The 19416-nt window shown below is 44.9% G+C and overlaps 1 protein-coding gene across 3 annotated transcripts in view; it reads left to right on the plus strand.

Annotated features, from left to right (window-relative positions):
* Nucleotides 1-19416, plus strand: part of cacna2d2a (calcium channel, voltage-dependent, alpha 2/delta subunit 2a) — a 362960-nt gene that overhangs the window by 224663 nt on the left and 118881 nt on the right. For all 3 annotated transcript variants that reach the window (XM_055647851.1, XM_055647852.1, XM_055647853.1), the window contains one exon: nt 10803-10944. In XM_055647851.1, the coding sequence (XP_055503826.1) occupies nt 10803-10944 (142 nt within the window). The remainder of the gene's footprint in view (nt 1-10802; nt 10945-19416) is intronic.

Consider the following 19416-nt stretch of genomic DNA (forward strand, 5'->3'; position numbering starts at 1 on the left):
TACATGTACCTCTATCTATAGATTTCTCTGGAAGCTCATTCCAGATATGGACTACCCTCTGAGTGAAAATATTGCCCGTAAAATCCCAGTTAAATCTTTACCCCCTCACCTTAAACCTATGCCATCTTGTTTTAGATTTCTCTACCTTAAGAAAAGACTGAGCATTTATCTATACATCTCATGATTTAGTGCACCAGTAAGGTCTATATTGTTATTAATTTAGAACTATTGAAGGTGGCTATTAATTTAATGCACTTTAAACCGATTTCATGTCGTGTCCTTTTTAAAATATTGTTTCGGTGGGGTAGAAATGCCGGTGAAATCCTTTTAACTAGCACGTAAAGCAGTTTGAAAACTCTCCATGGATTGAATCACATTCTGTGCAGTGGCCACATGTGCCCCATTGCTGTATTAATGACATGGAGCTGTTATCAATCTCTGCTCTGACAGGCGACCTGCTTAATGTGTCGGTGCTCTTACTGCGTTGTTTTAATGCCAAAAGCTGTGCTGCTCAATGAACTATGTAATAGGTAGTGATCTGTTGCAGTGAAAGACTCTGGCGTTATACATGCATATGGAGTGCATCATTACAGCTAATTAATTTATACAGCATAAACATACTGAGCGACTTTTATAATTCCTTTATCACACTGAGAATATTATAATTCCAGGCTTGTGCTCTGCGACTGGTGCATCAACAAATGCATATTTTCCTCCCGTTTGCTTCATTTTGCCTGTTGGTCTAGTTACATGTCTGCTTGTCGAGCACCCAGCAGGCTTCCACCTTCACTTTGGCATCCAACTTGCACTTTTCTTTGTCTCCATGCGACTGGGTTACATGACGCAATGTTGTAACAGGCAGTGAGGATATCAAACCTTTGGACGATTGAAGTGGGAGCTCTGCCCTTGCCCTTGCCCTTCTTACAGAGTTTTGTCCCAGCGTCACAAAGCTATTTCTATCACTTTGCCTACATTGTGCACATAGTCACTGACGCATCAGTCTCCCACCTTCTGGCATCATTGGATGCTGGTTGGTGTCTTCCTTAGACTGAACATGCCACCAGTGTCTTACTGTTAACAGAATGGATCAACATTACGCTGTTTAGACTCCGTAAAGGGCCTGTCCCACTAACGCGACTTTTCAGCTTCGACCTTCAAGCTCAAGGGCATTCGCCTGATAAACCTCGAGCTGGATCGACCGTCAGCGATGAAACCCCAAGCCGGATCGACCGTCTGCACACACACACAAACACATCGCAAAGGCGGGGGGGCAGGGAAAGCGGGGGAGCGCTGTCTGAAATTCACACCTGCGATGAACAGAAAGGTAAAAGACGGCTGGCACAGTTTCGGTAAGTCCTTTAGAGAGGGGGCGGGGGGGGGGGGGGGAGTGGGGGGGGGGGGGGGGGGGTGGGTGGGGGGGGGGGGGGGGAGAGAAGGGAGAGAAGGGAGGAGAAGGGGGGGTGAAAGGAATGGAGACACTTTTAAGAAGCCGGACAACTTTTAATAAAGTTTAGCGAGCATTTAACATTACTGGTCAGTTTACTTACCTTTTTTTTTCTCAACGGGGCTGTCCCACTGCATGACCTAATCTGCGAGTTTAGAAGAATCTGCCTCGACTCAAACTCGCAGCATGGTCAACACGTGGTCCTAGGAGGTCTTATGAGGTCACTGGAACTCTCCTTCATGCTCGAGGGAATTTCCCACATACTCGCGGTCACGCTCTCTAAAGAACTTACCGTACACTGTGCAGCCGTCTTTTACCTTCCTGTTCATCGCGGGTGTGAATTTCAGACAGCGCTCCCCCGCTTTCGCTGTGTGAGTGAGTGTGTGTGTGTGTGTGTGTGTGTGTGTGTGTGTGTGTTTTCCATCCAGCTCGAGGTTTTCCAGGCGATTGCCCTTGAGCTTGAAGGTCGAAGCCAGTCGCTGTAAAGTCGCGTCAATGGGACAGGCCAACTGTTTATTGCTACCTGACTGTTCATTCACAATCCCTTTTGTGATTCTTACATTGAACTTCAACGCTTGCCCGTCTTATCATACGAGTTCTATGTTATCCTGCTTTCTCATCGACTTACTACACATTAGGGACAATTTTACAGAGGCCAATTAAACTCCAGACTCATGCATCTTTGTGATGTGGGACAAAACCAGAACACCCAGAGGAAACCCAGGCATCACAGGGAGAAAGTGCAAACTCTGCACACACAGCACCCAAGGTCATGATCAAAGCCAGCTTTATGGCTCTGTGAGGCAGCAACTCCAGCAACTGCCCCACTGTGCCGCTTTAATTAGTTCTTCAAGATTTCACATTTGTTTCAGTTACCAGCATCTGCAGTTTCATTTGTTTTCCATCTTCCTTGTGAATGATGGAGCGTATTCATTTGGTACCACAGCCATGCATTCTATTTCCTTGAGTTCATTTTAGTCTTTGATCATTCCCAATTCTCTTCTTTCAACACTCTCCTGTCCCCATGTCAATAGAATACTTTTGGATTCTGTTTCACATTTTGCACGAGTCATTAGGACAAGGTCAGATACATTCATCACACATGTTTCCACGTCAGGTTTATTGTCACGTGCACAAGTGACGGTGAGCCACCGGTACAATAAAAACCACAGGCACTTTACTCAGACAGCACACAAAAATATGTTAAACATAAATTACGCATTAATTCTGCAAGACAGTGAAAAGAATAAAGACACTGTGCATGATGTTAGTGCAAAAGATAATTAGAAAAAAAGCTCCACAGTAGTACAAGAGGTGGACAGCACTGTTCCTTTGCCAAGTGCAGGTTTGTTTGTGGATGATCAGCCATGATCACAGTGAATGGCGGTACTGGCTCGAAGGGCCGAATGGCCTACTCCTGCACCTATTGTCTGTTGTCTACTGTTCAGGCTCCTGTACCTTGGTCCCAATGGTAACAACAACATCTTTTAAACAAGGTGGGTCAGTCTGGCTGGTATTACAGGATGTAACAGAGGAATCTGGCATGCTGTTTGTAAGCTGTGATTCTGTGAGAACAGCTTTGTTAGGCATTTGGTTAGCTAGTCTGTGGATTGATATCCTAATTTCGACTCCTTTCCCCAGATGTTTGTAGGGAGGGTTTGACATGCTGAAGTCAATGCCAGATAGTTCACCTAGTTTTATCTTTTCCGTTTAAAAATAGCAGCTGTAATATAACTGAGTAGTTTCCAGGGTCCTTTTAGAGGGTGATTGACAGTGAACACCCCACTGACAGCCTGGGGTCACCTGACAGCCCCTGGAATAATTGGGGAAGCAGGGCAATGGAACATTTCCTCTGCTGATGTGATTTGGAGCCAGGTGGGTTATTGAAACAAACCAATAGTTTTGTTGTCACAATCTTGAAAAAAAAAATGTCCTCCATATCAACTGAATTCCAGAGGTACCATGGTGGGATTTGTTCTTGGATCACTGGATTGTTAGTCCAGGCCTTTGTGTTAGTAGGATTGTAATTTTACAGTTATATACCTTTGTGCATGGGGAACTGTGTCTCATGAATTTTATTGAGTTTTCAGAGGAAGTGACCAAGATATAGGACAGGATGGTGGACATGGTCTACATGGACTGTCGCAATGCTTTTGACGATGCCCAGCATGGTCGGTGAGATCACATTGGATCCAAATTGAGCTAACCAGTTGGACATAGAATTGGAGTAGTGTAGGAGTCAAAGGGTGGTAGTGGAGAGTCGGATTTCAGATTTCATCACTGTGACCAGTGGTGTGCTGCAAGGATCAAGGTTGGGTAGCGTGTTATTTGACAAATATATTTATAATTTGAGTGGGAATGTAGCTGATGTTATTGGGAAGCTTGCAGGTGACACCAAAATCTGTGGCGTTTATTTGCTTCAACTTTCTGCCGCAGTCGCTGGCTGAACTGTGAGACAGCCTGAACTCTGTCTATCACAGATGCTGTAGTTGGTTCATCCTGCCATAGAATCATACAGTCATAGAGTGATACAGCCCACACTGGCCAAAAATGTCCTAGCTACACTAGTCCCACTTGCCTGCGCTTGGTCCATGTACATGACTAAATGTTTCTTAAACGATGGGATAGTCCCAGCCTCAACTACCTCCTCTGGCAGCTTGTTCCATGCACCCACCACCCTTTGTGTGAAAACGTTACCCCTCGGATTCCTATTACATCCTTTCCCCTTCACCTTGAACCTATGTCCTCTGGTCCTCGATTCCCCTACTCTGGGCAAAAGACTCTGTGCATCTCCCCGATCTATTTTTTCCATGAGTTTGTATTCCCCTATAAGATCTCCCCTCATCGTCCTGCGCTCCATGGAATAGAGACCCAGCCTACTCTCCCTATAGCTCACTTCCTCCAGTCCTGGCAACATCCTCGTCAATCTTTTCTGAACCCTTTCAAGCTTGACAATATCTTTCCTCTAACATGGTGCCCAGAATTGAACACAATATTTTAAATGCAGTCTCATTCTAGATGCCATCTTCCTACAAATAATGCGGCAGGATTTCCACCAACACTACACCAGCGCGACAGGGGAACTGACCATCACTTGGATCCATCTGAGATTCACTCATGACTCAAACTCTGTATGTTTAGTTTAGCTTAGGGATACAGCGCGGAAACAGACCCTTCTCCCCCACCGGGTCAGCGCCGACCAGCAATCCCCACACACTGGGGACTTTTTTTTTACATTTACCAAGCCAATTAATCTACATACCCGTACGTTTTTGGAGTGTGGGAGGAAACCGAAGATCTCAGAGAAAATCCACGCAGCTCACGGGAAGAACGTAAAACTCCGTACAGACAGCACCTGTAGTCGGGATCGAACTGGGGTCTTCAGCTCTGCATTCGCAGTAAGGCAGCAACTCTACAGTTGCGCCACCGTGCCATGTCTTGGCAACAGTAGTCTAATTTACTTTTGTATCAATGTGGAGGTAAAGCTACGATATCGAGTGATATTTGTGCAAATGTCAACTACATCAACTTATGGACGTCGGTAAAAACAGAACCCATTCATTACCTGGAAATGGCTCGTATGTTACAGATACAATGTTAGACAACATAGCTTACTGCCAGACGTCATGCGATGACAGGCTGCAGCACATATTCAGCATGATGCTGCAGTTTCTAGCACCTGCGCCACCATATCGAGTAGATGTCATAAAATCCCATATGTGCACCGCATTGCACAGTGAGATAATTCAGTCTGCACCACCTGAAACTGTGCTGTGCAAGTGGAATGATTAAAGCATGATATTTTCTGCAGCAGAGCTGAGATCACAGCACTGCCAGGAGCAAGACTGAGCAATCAGGCATCCTGAATAGTACCAGATGTCTTTCAATAAGCAGGGCAGCTAAAGGGCAAATATAAACTCAATCTAATTTAGTGGTAAAACCAGCTACTTGAAAGGCCGGCTCAAGGAAGGATTTGAACAGCTGACAACAACAGATGCAGGAACCTGGCCAATGCCCCTGGGTATTGAGCTTGCTCATCAACAATAAATAAAGGTGCCAGCCTTGGTTCAGTGATGACTCTCTTGCCTTGGAGCCAGAGGATTGCAGTTTCAAGATCCCACACATAAATTAGGCTGGCAGTGCTCTGCGATAATTACTGAGGTGGTGCTTTATTGAGTTTAGTGCTTTTTTTTTCGGAAGGTGGAAAACCCATCTAAAGGAGGCATAGTACGCTGAGTAGAACAGTTGCCTCACAGCTCTAACGATGTGTATTCAATCCTGACCTCTGGAGCTGTTTGCATGGAATTCGTACATTCTCCCTGTGTCCCCATGGTTTCTTCCTAGTGTTCCCGTCTCCTTCCTCATCCCGAAGACATGCGAGTTATGTGGTTAATCCGCAGCAGTGAATTTCCTCTAGTATAGATAGATGATTGGTGAATTGGGGGTTGTTAAAGAGAGAGACCAGGTTAATATCTTGACACTGTGAAAGGTTTTAGGCAAATTCAGATATCTTTCACAAACCAAAAATAATATATTGGATTTTACTGTAAAGAGAAGTCAAGCCCTACCATTGTTAAAAAAATATCATACCTATGCAAAAGGCTTGGATGAAACTAGTGTTTGGTCTTGTCTATATTTACCCCCATTATAATACAGAGACAGTGACAGAAGTAAGGACCATCATGGCTGAATTGAGGAGGTCACATGATTCAACCTGTACCTGTTGAAGGAAATTCAACAGGGTAGGGAATTCCACTTGCCTGGGAGTTCTTAGATCTGAAGCATTTTTTTTAATCACCCTTACTTACCTACTGGTACAAACGTACACATTAAATTTGTGCACTGATCTAGAAAAATCTTGGTCATTAAATTGCAGATGTTCCCAGGGACAACACTAGGATGCCCGATTCATGAAATGTCAAATTCTTTGACAAGAGGGTTTTGGAGATGTCCATGGAATATCAAAGAAGTCCAAAGGCCAATTGAGTGTGTTCATATTATCAGCTCAATATTGCCAATACTCAGTGAGTTGTGTAATCTGCTGAAGGGCACACGATCCCTCAGTAGGATTAGTGCTTCATTCTTGGCAGAAATTCTGACCTTGTAAAAGTTGGAAGATTTATTTTAAAGGCATATTTTAGATAAAAGAAAGATTGCCACAAGAAGAATAACATTGATCTGGTTTCCCCAAAAATAGCCATCTGCTGCAAAGGCTAAGCAAGCATAACAATTCTTTCAACATTACCTCCAGGGTTGATTGTCTAACGTTGATGCCTGAAAACAAGATACACGTCAGAAAAAACTCTTGTTGATAAATGTTGTGCCTGGAAGTGCTTTTTTTGTCTTCTCTGTGATAGATAGCACGAGTTGAGAAAAACATCAGGCTAAATGAAGCCCTCCCTCGCTTACTAGCATTGAACCCAAACATACCCAAGAATAAATAAGCAACAATGCTGGGAGATCATCAAAAAATGTCATGAATTATACTTCAATTATGCCACTTCCAGTTTGCTGTGATATGTGTTCAATAGCATGAACCTGTGTTAATATGATTTAATTAGCATGAAAAATAGCACGTTTTTACGCACGTCAACAGGTAGATATCATGAAATCTGTGTTATAGAAGGCTATCCAGGAGAGGTGAGTACAGATTAGGTCAAAGAGAGGGATATAAAGGAAGACGATGACATGCTTGGAAGGGCTTAGGGGTGGGGGGTAAAAAATAGTAGAAGTAAGTTTGACAGAAAAGGAACGGCTAAACAGAAAATATAAACTAGTGCAGTACCCGTTGTTTGTAATATATATTAATGATTTGGATTTAAATGTAGATGGCTTGATGTGTTTGCATGGTGATGATGTGAAAATTGATGGAGTTGTGGATACTGTGGAAAGGTCAAAGGATATAGGATATAGACCAGTTGGAGATTTGGGGGAAGAAATCACAGATGAGATTTAATCCGGACCAGCTTGTGGAAATGTATTTTGGGAGATCAAATGCAAAAAGAAAGTATCCAGTAAATAGCAAGACCTTGGATGCATTGTTGAACAGAGGAATCTTGGGGTGCAAGTGGCAACTCAAGTGGGTGGGGTGGAAATGAAGGCATGCGGCATGCTGGCCTTGATCAGTCAGGGCATTGAGTATAAAAGATGGAAAGCCATGTTGTAGCTGTATAAAATGTCGATGAGGCCTCATCTAGAGTATTGTGTGCGCTTCAGTTTGCCATATCACAGGAAGGATGTGGAGGCTTTGGAGTGGGTGCAGAAGAGGTTTAGACCTCTTGTTGGGCGGGTGAAATACTGATTGCATTTTGGCAGCATGCTCTTGAAATTGGTCTGATTATAGTCCCCGATTATTATGAACAAGGTCTTGGGGTACTTCAATTCTTCTAAACCTTTCCTATCCGTGTACCTGTCCAAATGTCTTTTAAATGTAGATATTTGACTGTCAATGGAACTGTGAGCTATAATGCTGAGAATTATATTCAGCACTCTGTATCTTCCCCTTTGCTCTTCCTATGGTGCATGAGTCTGGCTTGACTGTTTTTATATATTTATCTGATCTGATTGGATAGCATGCAAAATAAAGCTTTTTACTGTACCTTGGTACACGTGACAATAATAAACCTAAACCTGAAGGATCGAAACTTTACGGCAGGTAATCTACTAAATAAGTGGAAGAGGGCATTTTCTTTCATTACCGAGATGGCAATAGCTACTCGGTGGGAGAAAAATTAGGATCAAGATCCTTTTATCTGGTTGGTCACCGAGAACAGGAGCTTTATGAATTAAATACTGAACGTGTTCTCAAAGCTTTTGAAAATCATCGGAACCCTCCAAACAAAGAGCTAGTCAAAAAAAATCAAATTTCTCATGAGATGTCAAGTGAAAGGTAATGCGCTTGATACTTACCTGGCTGAAATAATGCTGCTGGCTGCAACTTGTAACCGGAGATCCGAGGAATTGTAAGTGGAGCTCAATTGAGGGAACATCTGTTGAGAGAAACTGCCAGACTTGGCAAAATGTGCCAAATCCTATAGGGCCCTCGGAGCTAATTATTTGGATAGCACCCCATGCAATTCTGTCCAAGCAATCAAACTGAAGCACCAAAGGAAAGAACAGCAACAGTTTCAAGGTTGCAAATAATGTGGCAAACACATGAATGTTAGCGGGAGGAATACCCAGCTTATGGGAAGCAATGGCACATTTGCAAAATGATGAGTCAATTTTCATCCTAGTGCCAAGGGAAGAAGAGGAATAGTGAGCAGTCAGAGATTAAATGGAACTACAAGGAAGAGGAGGACAAAAATCTGACATAGCCCGCTGTTACTATGGAAGTGTCAGGGAGATACGGTTCCAGGCGGACGCTGATGCAAAGTGTAATTTCTCCCTACACTGTTTGTAAAGAAGCTTGAAGTGCAAATTAAATGTTTTGGTGAAAATGAAAGGTCCAAAGAATGGAAAGTGGAATAAAGCAATAAGTCTGTTGCCCTTGTAAACAAATATGTGCCCATCATTGTATCGTGCAAACAGAGCCCAACGAGAGCACAGGCTACTGCAGGTGCAAGGTTGCATGATCTGCAACAAACACCTGGAGGAATTTGCAAATGTCTTTGAAGGAACTGGAATACTTGGGGACGGGGGCAGGGAGGATTTGTATCCTGAGCAGGATGTTAGTGAGCAGCCAGCAGTACATCCTCCCCAGATGTCTTCTGGTGTCCTCAAGTAAATGAAAGCCAAGCTTGAAGGGCTGGTGGAGGCAATGACCATTGCACCTGAATGCACCCCTACCAAGCTGGGTGTGTGTGAATAAGCCAACAAGCTGAGGATCTGATTGGCTGCATGTGACGGAATAAGGCACTGAAGAGGGACTATTATCCCAGCAAGACAATTCAGGACCCCTACCAGATTTGGGTAGAGCAACATTCACTGCATTGGGTGTGCAGAATGGATTTTAACGTGAAGAGCTTTGCAATGGGAATTGGTTCCAACACAATGTAAACCAGCATCTCAGAGCTACAAATGGCTGAGAATATCTTTGGGATCAATACTTTACCCAACAGTTTTCTGTAACAGCTGGATCAGATGTTGAGGGTCATAGACTCATAGAACATTTAGGATGCCATGGAAGGAGGCCATTCAGACCATCGCTCCATTCTAACCACATCCTCAAGTTCTAGGGTTGTTGAGTTTCAGGTTACAGTGCTTCAAGTACACACATCCACGCACTGTTTAAATGTGATGAAGGTGTCTGCCTATGTGACCTACATTACCTAGTCTGTCAAATAACTGTAGCCAGTCCAATCAACCATCCAGTGAAACCCACTTACTGTAAATTCCTTTGCCCGTTTGTCACCCTTTCCTGCTTTAAATTACACTGGTCACTTTTCTGCCCAATAACCAGATCATCCATATCCTCCTGATTTCTAAACATTTCCTCCACTCTGTTAACTACATGGCCAAGTTTATCAAATGCAAACTTCTTTATCAAGCTGCAAACAACAAGCTGTAGAGGATCTCAGCGGGTCAAGTACTGGCTGTGAAGTAAATGGAAAGTCCACGTAAAACATAGAACGGTACAGCACAGCAATAGTCCCTTCGGCCCACAATGCCTGTGCCGAACATGGTGTAGCTGAACTGTTCTCATCTGTCTGGTGTCAGCGTAAATGTTGGGACTCATCTTTGGGGCAGTGAGGCTTTGCACAGCGATCTGGAAGATAATGTTGTGAAGAGGAAGGAGAAACCACTACTGGTGCTGGTTACACTTCATTCAAATCAGTAAGAAAGAAAATAGAACAATGCACCCTACAATGCTGGCTGACCTTGTGTATTGAATGCCATGGAAGATTCAAGGACAAGAAGAGACAAGTCCTAGATATTGTCATTCATGAGTTTGCTATGGTTGTTTAAATGGAGTGCAAGGAGCGGGCACATGTCTTGACGTATTCAGACTAGTAATAAGCCATGTCAACAGTGTGTGTTTTTTTTAAACAGAAATACATTGCAAAGGTCGACTGTTTTATAAGACCAACTAGTTCTAGTTCTTCAGCTAAAACCAAGCTCCAATTCCAGGCTTTCCTGCTTTTTGCACTCTGCTTGCTCAGTGGGTCATTTTAACAATTTTGACCTTTCATCTTTGACTGTAATTTGTGCCAGAGAGTCTTCTCAATGATGATGATGAATGCTGGTCAAAAATATTTCTGTCCTTTTACAGAGGAAGCTGCAAGCAATGTCAAAACTAAGAACTTCTACCCTCTCTATGATCTTTCTCTACAGGAATGAAAAGCTCAGGACTGTCAAGAGGTCAGTGTCTCCCCACATGTGCTGCTGTTTCTTACTCTGCCTTGTCTGCCTGCTACAGGGTGCTGATAAAGACGATGACAGCTCTGATGGGGAACAGATCAATCCTTTGCAGTTAGAATTTGTGGACGACCCAAACTTCAAGGTCAAGGTCAACTATTCATACATGGCAGTCCAGATCCCAACTGACATCTACAAAGGATGTGAGTATGATGCAGAACTACAAAGAATATACAGCAGAGATTTAGCTGATTTCCCCTTTGATTCCTGCTGGTATGTAGACCAGTATGGGTCAAAGAAATTCTTCCCTCATTTCAACTTTCCATTCCCTTCTCCTACATTTTGATATTTCCATATTTCCTGAAATTATAACTTAATTCCCAGAAGTGCAAGCGAGGTAATGCATCTTGGGAAGTCAAAAATACAGTCAATGGTAGGCTGCTAAGGAAGGGTGGGTGGCACGGTGGTGCAGCAGTATAGTTGCTGCATTACAGCACCACACACTCGGGTTCGATCCCGACTATGAGTGCTGTTTGTACGGAGTTTGTCCGTTTTCCCCGTGACTTGCGTGGGTTTCCACCGGGACCTCTGGTTTCCTCCCACACTCCAAAGACGTACAAGTTTGTGGGTTAATTGGCTTTGGTAAAAATTGTAAATTGTCCCTAGTGTGTAGAATAGTGCTGGTGTACAGGGTTAGAGTGGCCTTGGTTGGCTGAAGGGCCTGTTGCCGCGCTGTATCTCTAAACTAAAAAGGTTAATGAACAGAGGGACCTTAGAGTTGAAATCCAGTTTCCTGAAACTTCCAACCCAGCCAGATAGGATGGTGAAGAAGGCATATGGCACGCTTGCTGTCATAGGTCAGGACATAGAATATAAAATTTGGAAGGTTTGGGTGCATCTTTAATAGTAAGATTAAACGAGTACTTACCAGTACGAAGTTTGATCTGTATTTTATGAGGAGTTACGATGAGGGATTACGTGAAGAACCCACCCAGCGCGCAGGCGCGGCATACTTCCAAGCAGCGGTGTGGAATCACAGATAGACACTAGTTGAAGTAAAGATAGTGAAGACCAACGAGACATTAGTCCGAATTTGATCTATATAATGAGGGTGGGAGCGGAGGGCACGTAATCCCTCATCGTAACTCCTCATAAAATACAGATCAAACTTCGTACTGGTAAGTACTCGTTTAATCTTACTATTTTACTTCGGAGTCACGTGAGTGACTACGTGAAGACTTCAAAGGTCTGTGATTTCAAACCGTGTAACAGTTATATCACTCACTGCCGAAAGGTCATCGAGGGAGGAAGTGGTAGCTAGAGACCAACAAGTTTGTTTAGTTATAAAAGAAATATTTATTAACTATAACAAAAACAAAATAGCTCCCATGGGCTTTAAATCATAACTTTGCGGTTTGTAAAACAGTATCCGCAAAGACGTCCTGTTCCATCAGCGGTTTGTTGTAAAATCGTTGGAATGTCGATTCCCTTGACCATCCCGCTGCCCTGAGGATGTGGTCGAGGGGAACCTGCATCCTATCCGCCGCTGAGGTGGACGCTGCCCTGGTTGAATGGGATTTAAAAACATTAGTGTTAATCCCTGCCATGCTGAGGACCTGTTTCAACCATCTGGATAATGTTTGGCTGGTTACCCGTCCAAAAGGCTTCCTGTGGCTAACCCATAAGGCTTTCTCTCTCCCTCTTAGCGTTTGGGTAGTGTCTAGATAATGTTGAAGGTGGGTCACCACACACAGCCTAGGTTCTGGAGGGTAAGCCCGGAAGATCATCGGGGAGTTTGATGTACCTGGTCTACTTTGTTTTACCAACCCCGGCATAGTGAAAGTAATGGTATCTGGGGTGGTCACCATGTAGTTTAGATTAAGCTGATGGAGCGACTGGACCCTTTGAGCTGAGACAAGCGCCATGAGCATGAGGGTTTTGTAAGTGGCCTGTTCCAGGCTCAGGGATCCCACCGGAGGCCAACCTCGAAGGTGTGTGAGAACTACACTCACATCCCACATGTGAGTGTATCTAGGTGTAGGGGGTTTGGTATTAAAGATCCCCTTAAGGAGTCTGATGACTAGAGGGTGGGATCCCACACTATGCTGTTCTATCGGCATTAGATATGCGGACAGTGCGCTCCGAGCCGTGTTGATGGCACTGTAGCTCATCTTGAGATCATGGTGCAGGTGGGCCAGGAACTCCAGCACATCCGAGATCGAAGTCGTCGTGTAGGATGTCCCTGCGTCCAGACAGTACTGTTCCCATTTCCTGATGAAGGTCAGGTACTGTTTCTTGGTGGAAACTCGCAGGGATGCCGACATGGTGGTGATTGTTCTGTCTGATAACCCCAATCCCCGGTAAGGCCTGTTCAAAATCTGGAAACCAGGAGTTTCAATTTTTGGTGGCATGGATGGCTAATGCCAGTTACCGGGTGAGTCAATAATTGGGGGTGGTGTTGAAGGACCATTGGTGTCTCTACCACCATGTCGTGGAACATTGGGAACCATGGTTGGGTAGGCCAGTCGGGCACGACCAGAATGCCAGAGGCTGAGTCTGCCTGAATTTTCTGGAGTACCCGACTGATGAGGCAGAAGGGAGGGAAAGCATAGAAAAAGAAATTTCCCCAGTCCAGCGTGAAGGCATCTACCGCTGCTGCCTCTGGTCTGGTTCCCAAGCCACATACATGGGTAGTTGGTGATTTAACCTAGACGCAAACAAATCTATATCTGGCGTACCATATTGCTTGATAATTTTAGCAAATGATTTTGGGTCCAACATCCATTCGATGTTGTCGTTGAATTTTCGTGACCTGGTGTCCGCCACTAAATTTAGCTTGCCTGGTAAATAGGCAGCTGATAGCCAAATATGTCTCTCGACACACCATTGCCAGATTATAGCAGTTAATTTGTCGCATGATACTGATTTAATGCCACCCATGTGCTGGATATAAGATACTGCCGTAGTGTTGTCGATCATAATTCTAACATGCACGTGTCGCATACCAGATGCATATGCTTTTAGCCCATAAAAGGCGGCGAGCATTTCCAAAAAGTTAATGCCCAGTGAGTGTAGTAGCGATGCCTCTGAATTAGTCCATCTGCCACCTGTGCTGTCTTTGGAGTTAGTAGCTCCCCAGCCTAAAGCACTGGCATCCGTTGCAATGGTTATGTTAGGATTGGTTACGGTGATAGGACTGTGACTGTGCCAAATATTGTCAACCCACCACTGAAGTTCTAATTTGGCTTCAGCGGGTAAATCCATTTTGCGATCATAATGCCCCCTATGAAGGCGTAATGCATGAGTCCTTGCTCTTTGGAGATTTTGATAATGCAAGGGCCCATGTTGGGCAGCCGGAAATGCTGCTACTATAGAGCCAATAACTCTGGCTACATGCCGTATTCTAGGTTGCGGTGTGGCAATTAAATGGCTACAAGCTTCAATGAGTGAAACTGTTTTGTTTCTGGGCAGAGTGACAGTCATGTGAATCGTGTCAATAGTGAAGCCTAAGTAATCCATGTTAGTAGTAGGCTCCAATATTGATTTATCTGGGTGGAGGATAAAACCCAAAGTTTCAAGGAGTTGTTTAGTGGCTAACACTCCTGCGACAGCTTGATCCCGTGTTCTTCCTAATATGAGAACATCGTCCAGATAGGCCACTACTAAATGTTTTAATTCTCTCAATTTCTTCATGGCCACTTTAAGAATTTTCGTAAATAGTCTGGGAGCTGTCGTTAAACCATTGGGCAAAGCTCGGTACTGCCATAGCTGGCCCCTCCAGATAAATTTCAGATATTTAAAGTAATCTTTATGAATGGGTACCAAATAGTAAGCATCTTTGATATCTATGCTTGCCATGTAGTATCCCTTGGAGATCAGTTGTCTGGCAGTGACAAATGTCTCCATTTTGAAATGTTGATACTCAACAGACTGATTAAGTGATGTCAGGTCAATAATAATGCGACATCCACCATCTTTTTTAGTTTTGAGAAAAATATTTGATACAAATTCTTGCGGCTCGTGTGTGGTCATTTCTATGATGCCTTTAGCCACGAGCCGATCAAGTTCAGCTTGTCCTTCTACCTTCTCAACTGCCGAGGGAAGGAACACCCTTTGGGGCATGTGCTGAACTGGCGGTTCTACGCCTGGTTTGAATTCAATCTTGTATCCACTAATACTGTTGAGTATAAACTGATTGTTAGTAAGGGAGCACCAAACATGCTTGAAGAACCTCAAACGTCCCCCTGTTAATACTACACCCTTTGTCTGTGTATGTTGACAGGAACCAGACCCACCTACCTCCATGTTCACTTGTGGGGTCGTTTCCGGTGGGTCTGGCCCAAGGTTGTCCGTGTTGGTGCTGCGGTGGGGCGGCGCATCTTCCCACGGCTCCGCCCTGGGCCCCGCTCTAAAAAAGAGCACTGGGGGTAGTGGGAGGCGGTCACCAGGCTTTCACCAGCTCGGTATCTGCTGGTGGCTGCCGAGGCGTGCGGCCAACTGGGTGTCTTCGCCCTGCTCGGTCCTGGCCCTGCCCTCATGAGGCCTACTGGTTTTGCCGCCTCTTCCAACTCCTTGAGCCTTTTGGCCAGATCCGCACCAAATAGCAGCGCCTGTCGTTCGGGCGCTGGAGCTTTACAGAGGCCCGCATATGTTGGGTTGAGGGCAGGCCTGATGTTGTCCCGCCGTAGGTTGTTTAGCTCGTACGTGGTGCCGCACATCAGTGCGAGGGCATCTTGCTGGGGTATGGTCAGGTCTTCCTCCCCAACTGACCGAGCAAAGGCGGTGACGGCTGCTGAGTGTAGCTTCAGGACTCGCTGCATTTTGACCTCCTGAGCCCTTATGTGCTGCCCCAGCTGGTTCCAGATCTGCCCATTTACCGTCTTGACCCTCAGCGCCTCGCAATTTTCGGGCGCGATGTAGTTGTCAAGGGCCTGCTGGACAGCCTTGTCCTGCAGCGGGTTGTTGGACAGCCTGTTTATAGTTGCCGCCATTCTGGGTGGCAACACCATCCCAGTTGTTGGTGGTGCCGCATATCGGCCCACTACACCCAGTAGCTCTTCTTCCGGCACGCCCGGCATGCTGACGATATCCTCCGCCTGCCCTTGGGATAGGCCAGCCCAGTCCTGGCCTCCCTTACTGCCCTCGAATATAGAGGGTACAGAAGGGTGTGGAGAGGAGGAGGCCAAAGCCCGTCCTCCTGGGAGATGCCGCATCTCCTCATTAATCATACGTTCGAGGAGCTGCCTCATGCAGCTCATCCGAACGTCTCCCCTTTTCGGTGGGGGAGAGTGTTCCCGTTCCTCCGAATCATCGGAGGACACCGGCCGGTCGGTTTTCTGGGTCGCCTTCCTCCCTGTGCGGGGCGTTGAGATTTGCAGCACTGGGGGCGGCTCGGTGTCGGGTGAGCGGGAGCGTTGAAAAAGCTCCTCCGCTGCGAGAGGCTGCCGTCCCGCTATGGACCCGTCCTCGGGTGGAGTAGGGCAGGCAGTCCTCCTGGCTGGTCGCTTGCGAGAGGCCATTATTCTCTCTAGCGCGACTCTGAAACAAAAAAGGCACTTACCTGAGGTCTCGTCTTTATGCTGCAGCTGGAGAGCCTGGCTCCAGCTGCTGCCGCTGTTGCACTGCTGACGTAATGCCGCGCCTGCGCGCTGGGTGGGTTCTTCACGTAGTCACTCACGTGACTCCGAAGTAAAATTAAACACGGGCTGGTCACTTGGGAATATTTCACACAATTCCTATTGCTACACGAGAGAAGGGATATGATTGGGCTCAAGAAGGTGAACAGCAGGTTTACCAGGACATTGCTGGAACTGGAGCACTTTAATTACAGGGAGAATTTGGATAGATTGGGCTTGTTTTTCCCTGGAGTAAAGGAGACTGCAACAAATGAGACAGACATGGGAGTATCATTTACCCATGGTAGGGGAATAAATCGCAACAAACATATCACTAAATTACAAATGCCTTAGCTGTGGTAAACATATCTATTCTGGTCCAATTAGTTATTACATTATTCCAGGTAAAATATTAAAGGAGAGGACATAGTCAGAGGGGCTGAATATGAACCATGTGATGAGAGGTAGAGTTTTAGAGGCATAGAGCATGCAAACAGGCCATTCACCCCACCACATCCATGCTGACCAGTTTCTGTATTCACCCCATTTTCCACCACTTCTATGCCGGAGCGATTCACATGCATCCCCTCACATCCTCTCTAAATCTTTTACCATTTAATACTTATGCTACATCTGTGTTTTCTACTTTTATCGACTTCAGATATGGGAAAAAGCATCTTGCAGGCCTACCTTATCTACACCCCTCTTCAATTTTTTGTATCTCAATTTTGTCCCCTCTTAACCTCCTCCATTCCAGGGAAAACAGTCCTAACCTCTTCAGTCTCTCCTCACAACTGAAACACTCCACCCGAGGCAACATCCTGATGAATCTCCTCTGCACTGGTTCAGCCTGTGGGTATAAAACAAGAGAGCAAATGTAGCTCAGGCTGTGAGAGACCTTGTGAAAGTTTGTGCTACACGAGAGGAAATGTAAACATTTACATAATATGCACAGAGATGCACATCAGTGTATGCCAACAATTCCCCAGCTTGGATACACCATATATGCATATGATGCCAATGCCTTCAAATACACATTCCTTCTCACAAATCCATGCTGGGAATGAAATGTTAATATGAGGCAACATCTGCACTTTCAGGCGTATGTTATTACGCAGGGGAACTATTTTGAAGAGCAGTGGGATTACCCCTTGGCCCCATCTCACAATATGTAAAGATGATCTGGCATTGCTGTGTTTGGCCTAGTTGCACAGAGGTTGGCTTCCACAGTAGACATGGTTCACAAGTGCTTCATCAGCTCAATCTGTGGTACCCTGGCAGGATGAAAGATGCTATCTAAATGCATCCATTATGTTATTTCGTACCTTTACATTACATTCATTCTTATACATGCTCATTACACCTTTCCACATCCTGGAAACTCATACATTTTCTTGCACTTACTCGTACTAATTTTGAAGCACGTGCTTGCTCGCTAACATGCTCACTCACTCACTAATCCAAACACACACACACCTTGTATTAAGGTACACATCCACTTGATTTCAGTACTTCTAAGAAATGGAAAGCAGACTGCAAATTCTTAATGTTATGTGGCTGCTCTTTAAAAGTGACCCATGTGCAGAACAGGTCTGCACACACTCACACAATTGTTGATTTCAAAATGGAGATTTTATTTTTAGACCCCGAGCCATTCACAGTTGTTGGGTGCAACCCTGACACATCCACATCTCTCTGTTCAAGCAGGAAATCATCAAGTTACTAACATGGTGAATCACAACGCTTCGACGAAGAACTTGGGCCTTGAACTTAGTTCTCAGCAATTTGCTGACTGTTCAACACAGCTTCCTGTTGTAATAATGACCAATTAAATTAACAATGGAGGATTGGGTGGTTGAAACTTATTGAGACATGAGGGTTTGTTGCTCATCTGTTTTCCTCATTCCCACCATACTGCATCCATTTCCCAACCGTCCTGTGACAATTACTGCAATGAATCATAGTAGGACTAAAGTTGGCCAACCAACCTGTAATCTGCCGTCAGCTGGTACGATACTGCTGCTCTGTTTCTCATCCTTCTCAGCAACTATGACCATAGGTTACACAGAGACACAAATCCAAGTATCTCTGCACATGGCCACACCTGGTTACCCTGATCGCTGGTCGGACACAAGGACAGTGATCTCATACTTACAAATTCAAAAGTCATAGGAGCAGAATTACACCATTCAGTCCAATGAATCTACTCCGCCATTCAATCAGGGGTGATTTATCTTTCCCTCTCAACCCCATTCACCTGCCTTCTCCCCATAAACGAAGTAAACAACATCCACAGACTCTTCTTTGTCTATCCTGCTATTGACTTACTCAAAGAATTCCAACAGATTTGTCAGTCAAGATCTCCCGTTTACAAAACCATGCTGACTTTGGCCTATTGTATCATGCGCTTCTAAGTCGTCAGAAACGTCAAGCTTAATAATGGACTCGAAAATCTTACCAACCACTGAAGTCAGGCTAACTGGCCTATAGTTTACCCTCTTTTGCTTCGCCCCGTTCACAATAACCACATGAAAAGGCTGTTCAAAAGGATGTGATAGTACTGGAGAGGGTACAGAGAAAATTTCTTTCAGTTCCTCTACCCCCTTAGAACCTCTGTCCTCCAGTACATCTGGGAGATTGATTTGTGTCTTCCTTTGTGAAGGCAGATCCGAAGTACCTGTTCAACCCTTCTGCCATTTCCTCGTTACCCATAATAATTTCACCCGTGTCTGCCTTCAAGGGACCCACATTTGACTTTGCTACTCTTTTTCCTTTAACGTATCTAAATAAGTTTTTACTGTCCTTCTTTATATTCCTGGCCAGCTTCCCCTCGTACTTCATCTTTTCAGCCCGTATTGCCCGTTTTGTTTCCTTCTGTTGTCCTAGGAAAGTTTCCCAATCCTCTGGCTTCCGCCTACTCTTTGCTGTGTTATACATCTTTTCTTTTAGTTTTATTCTATCCCAAACTTCTTTTGTCAGCCACGGTTGCCTCCTACTCCCCTTAGAATCTTTCTTCCTTTTTGAAATGAAATGATCCTGCGTCTTCCGGATTCTGCCCAG

Source organism: Leucoraja erinacea, chromosome 16, assembly GCF_028641065.1.
Source record: "Leucoraja erinacea ecotype New England chromosome 16, Leri_hhj_1, whole genome shotgun sequence".
NCBI lineage: Eukaryota > Metazoa > Chordata > Chondrichthyes > Rajiformes > Rajidae > Leucoraja > Leucoraja erinaceus.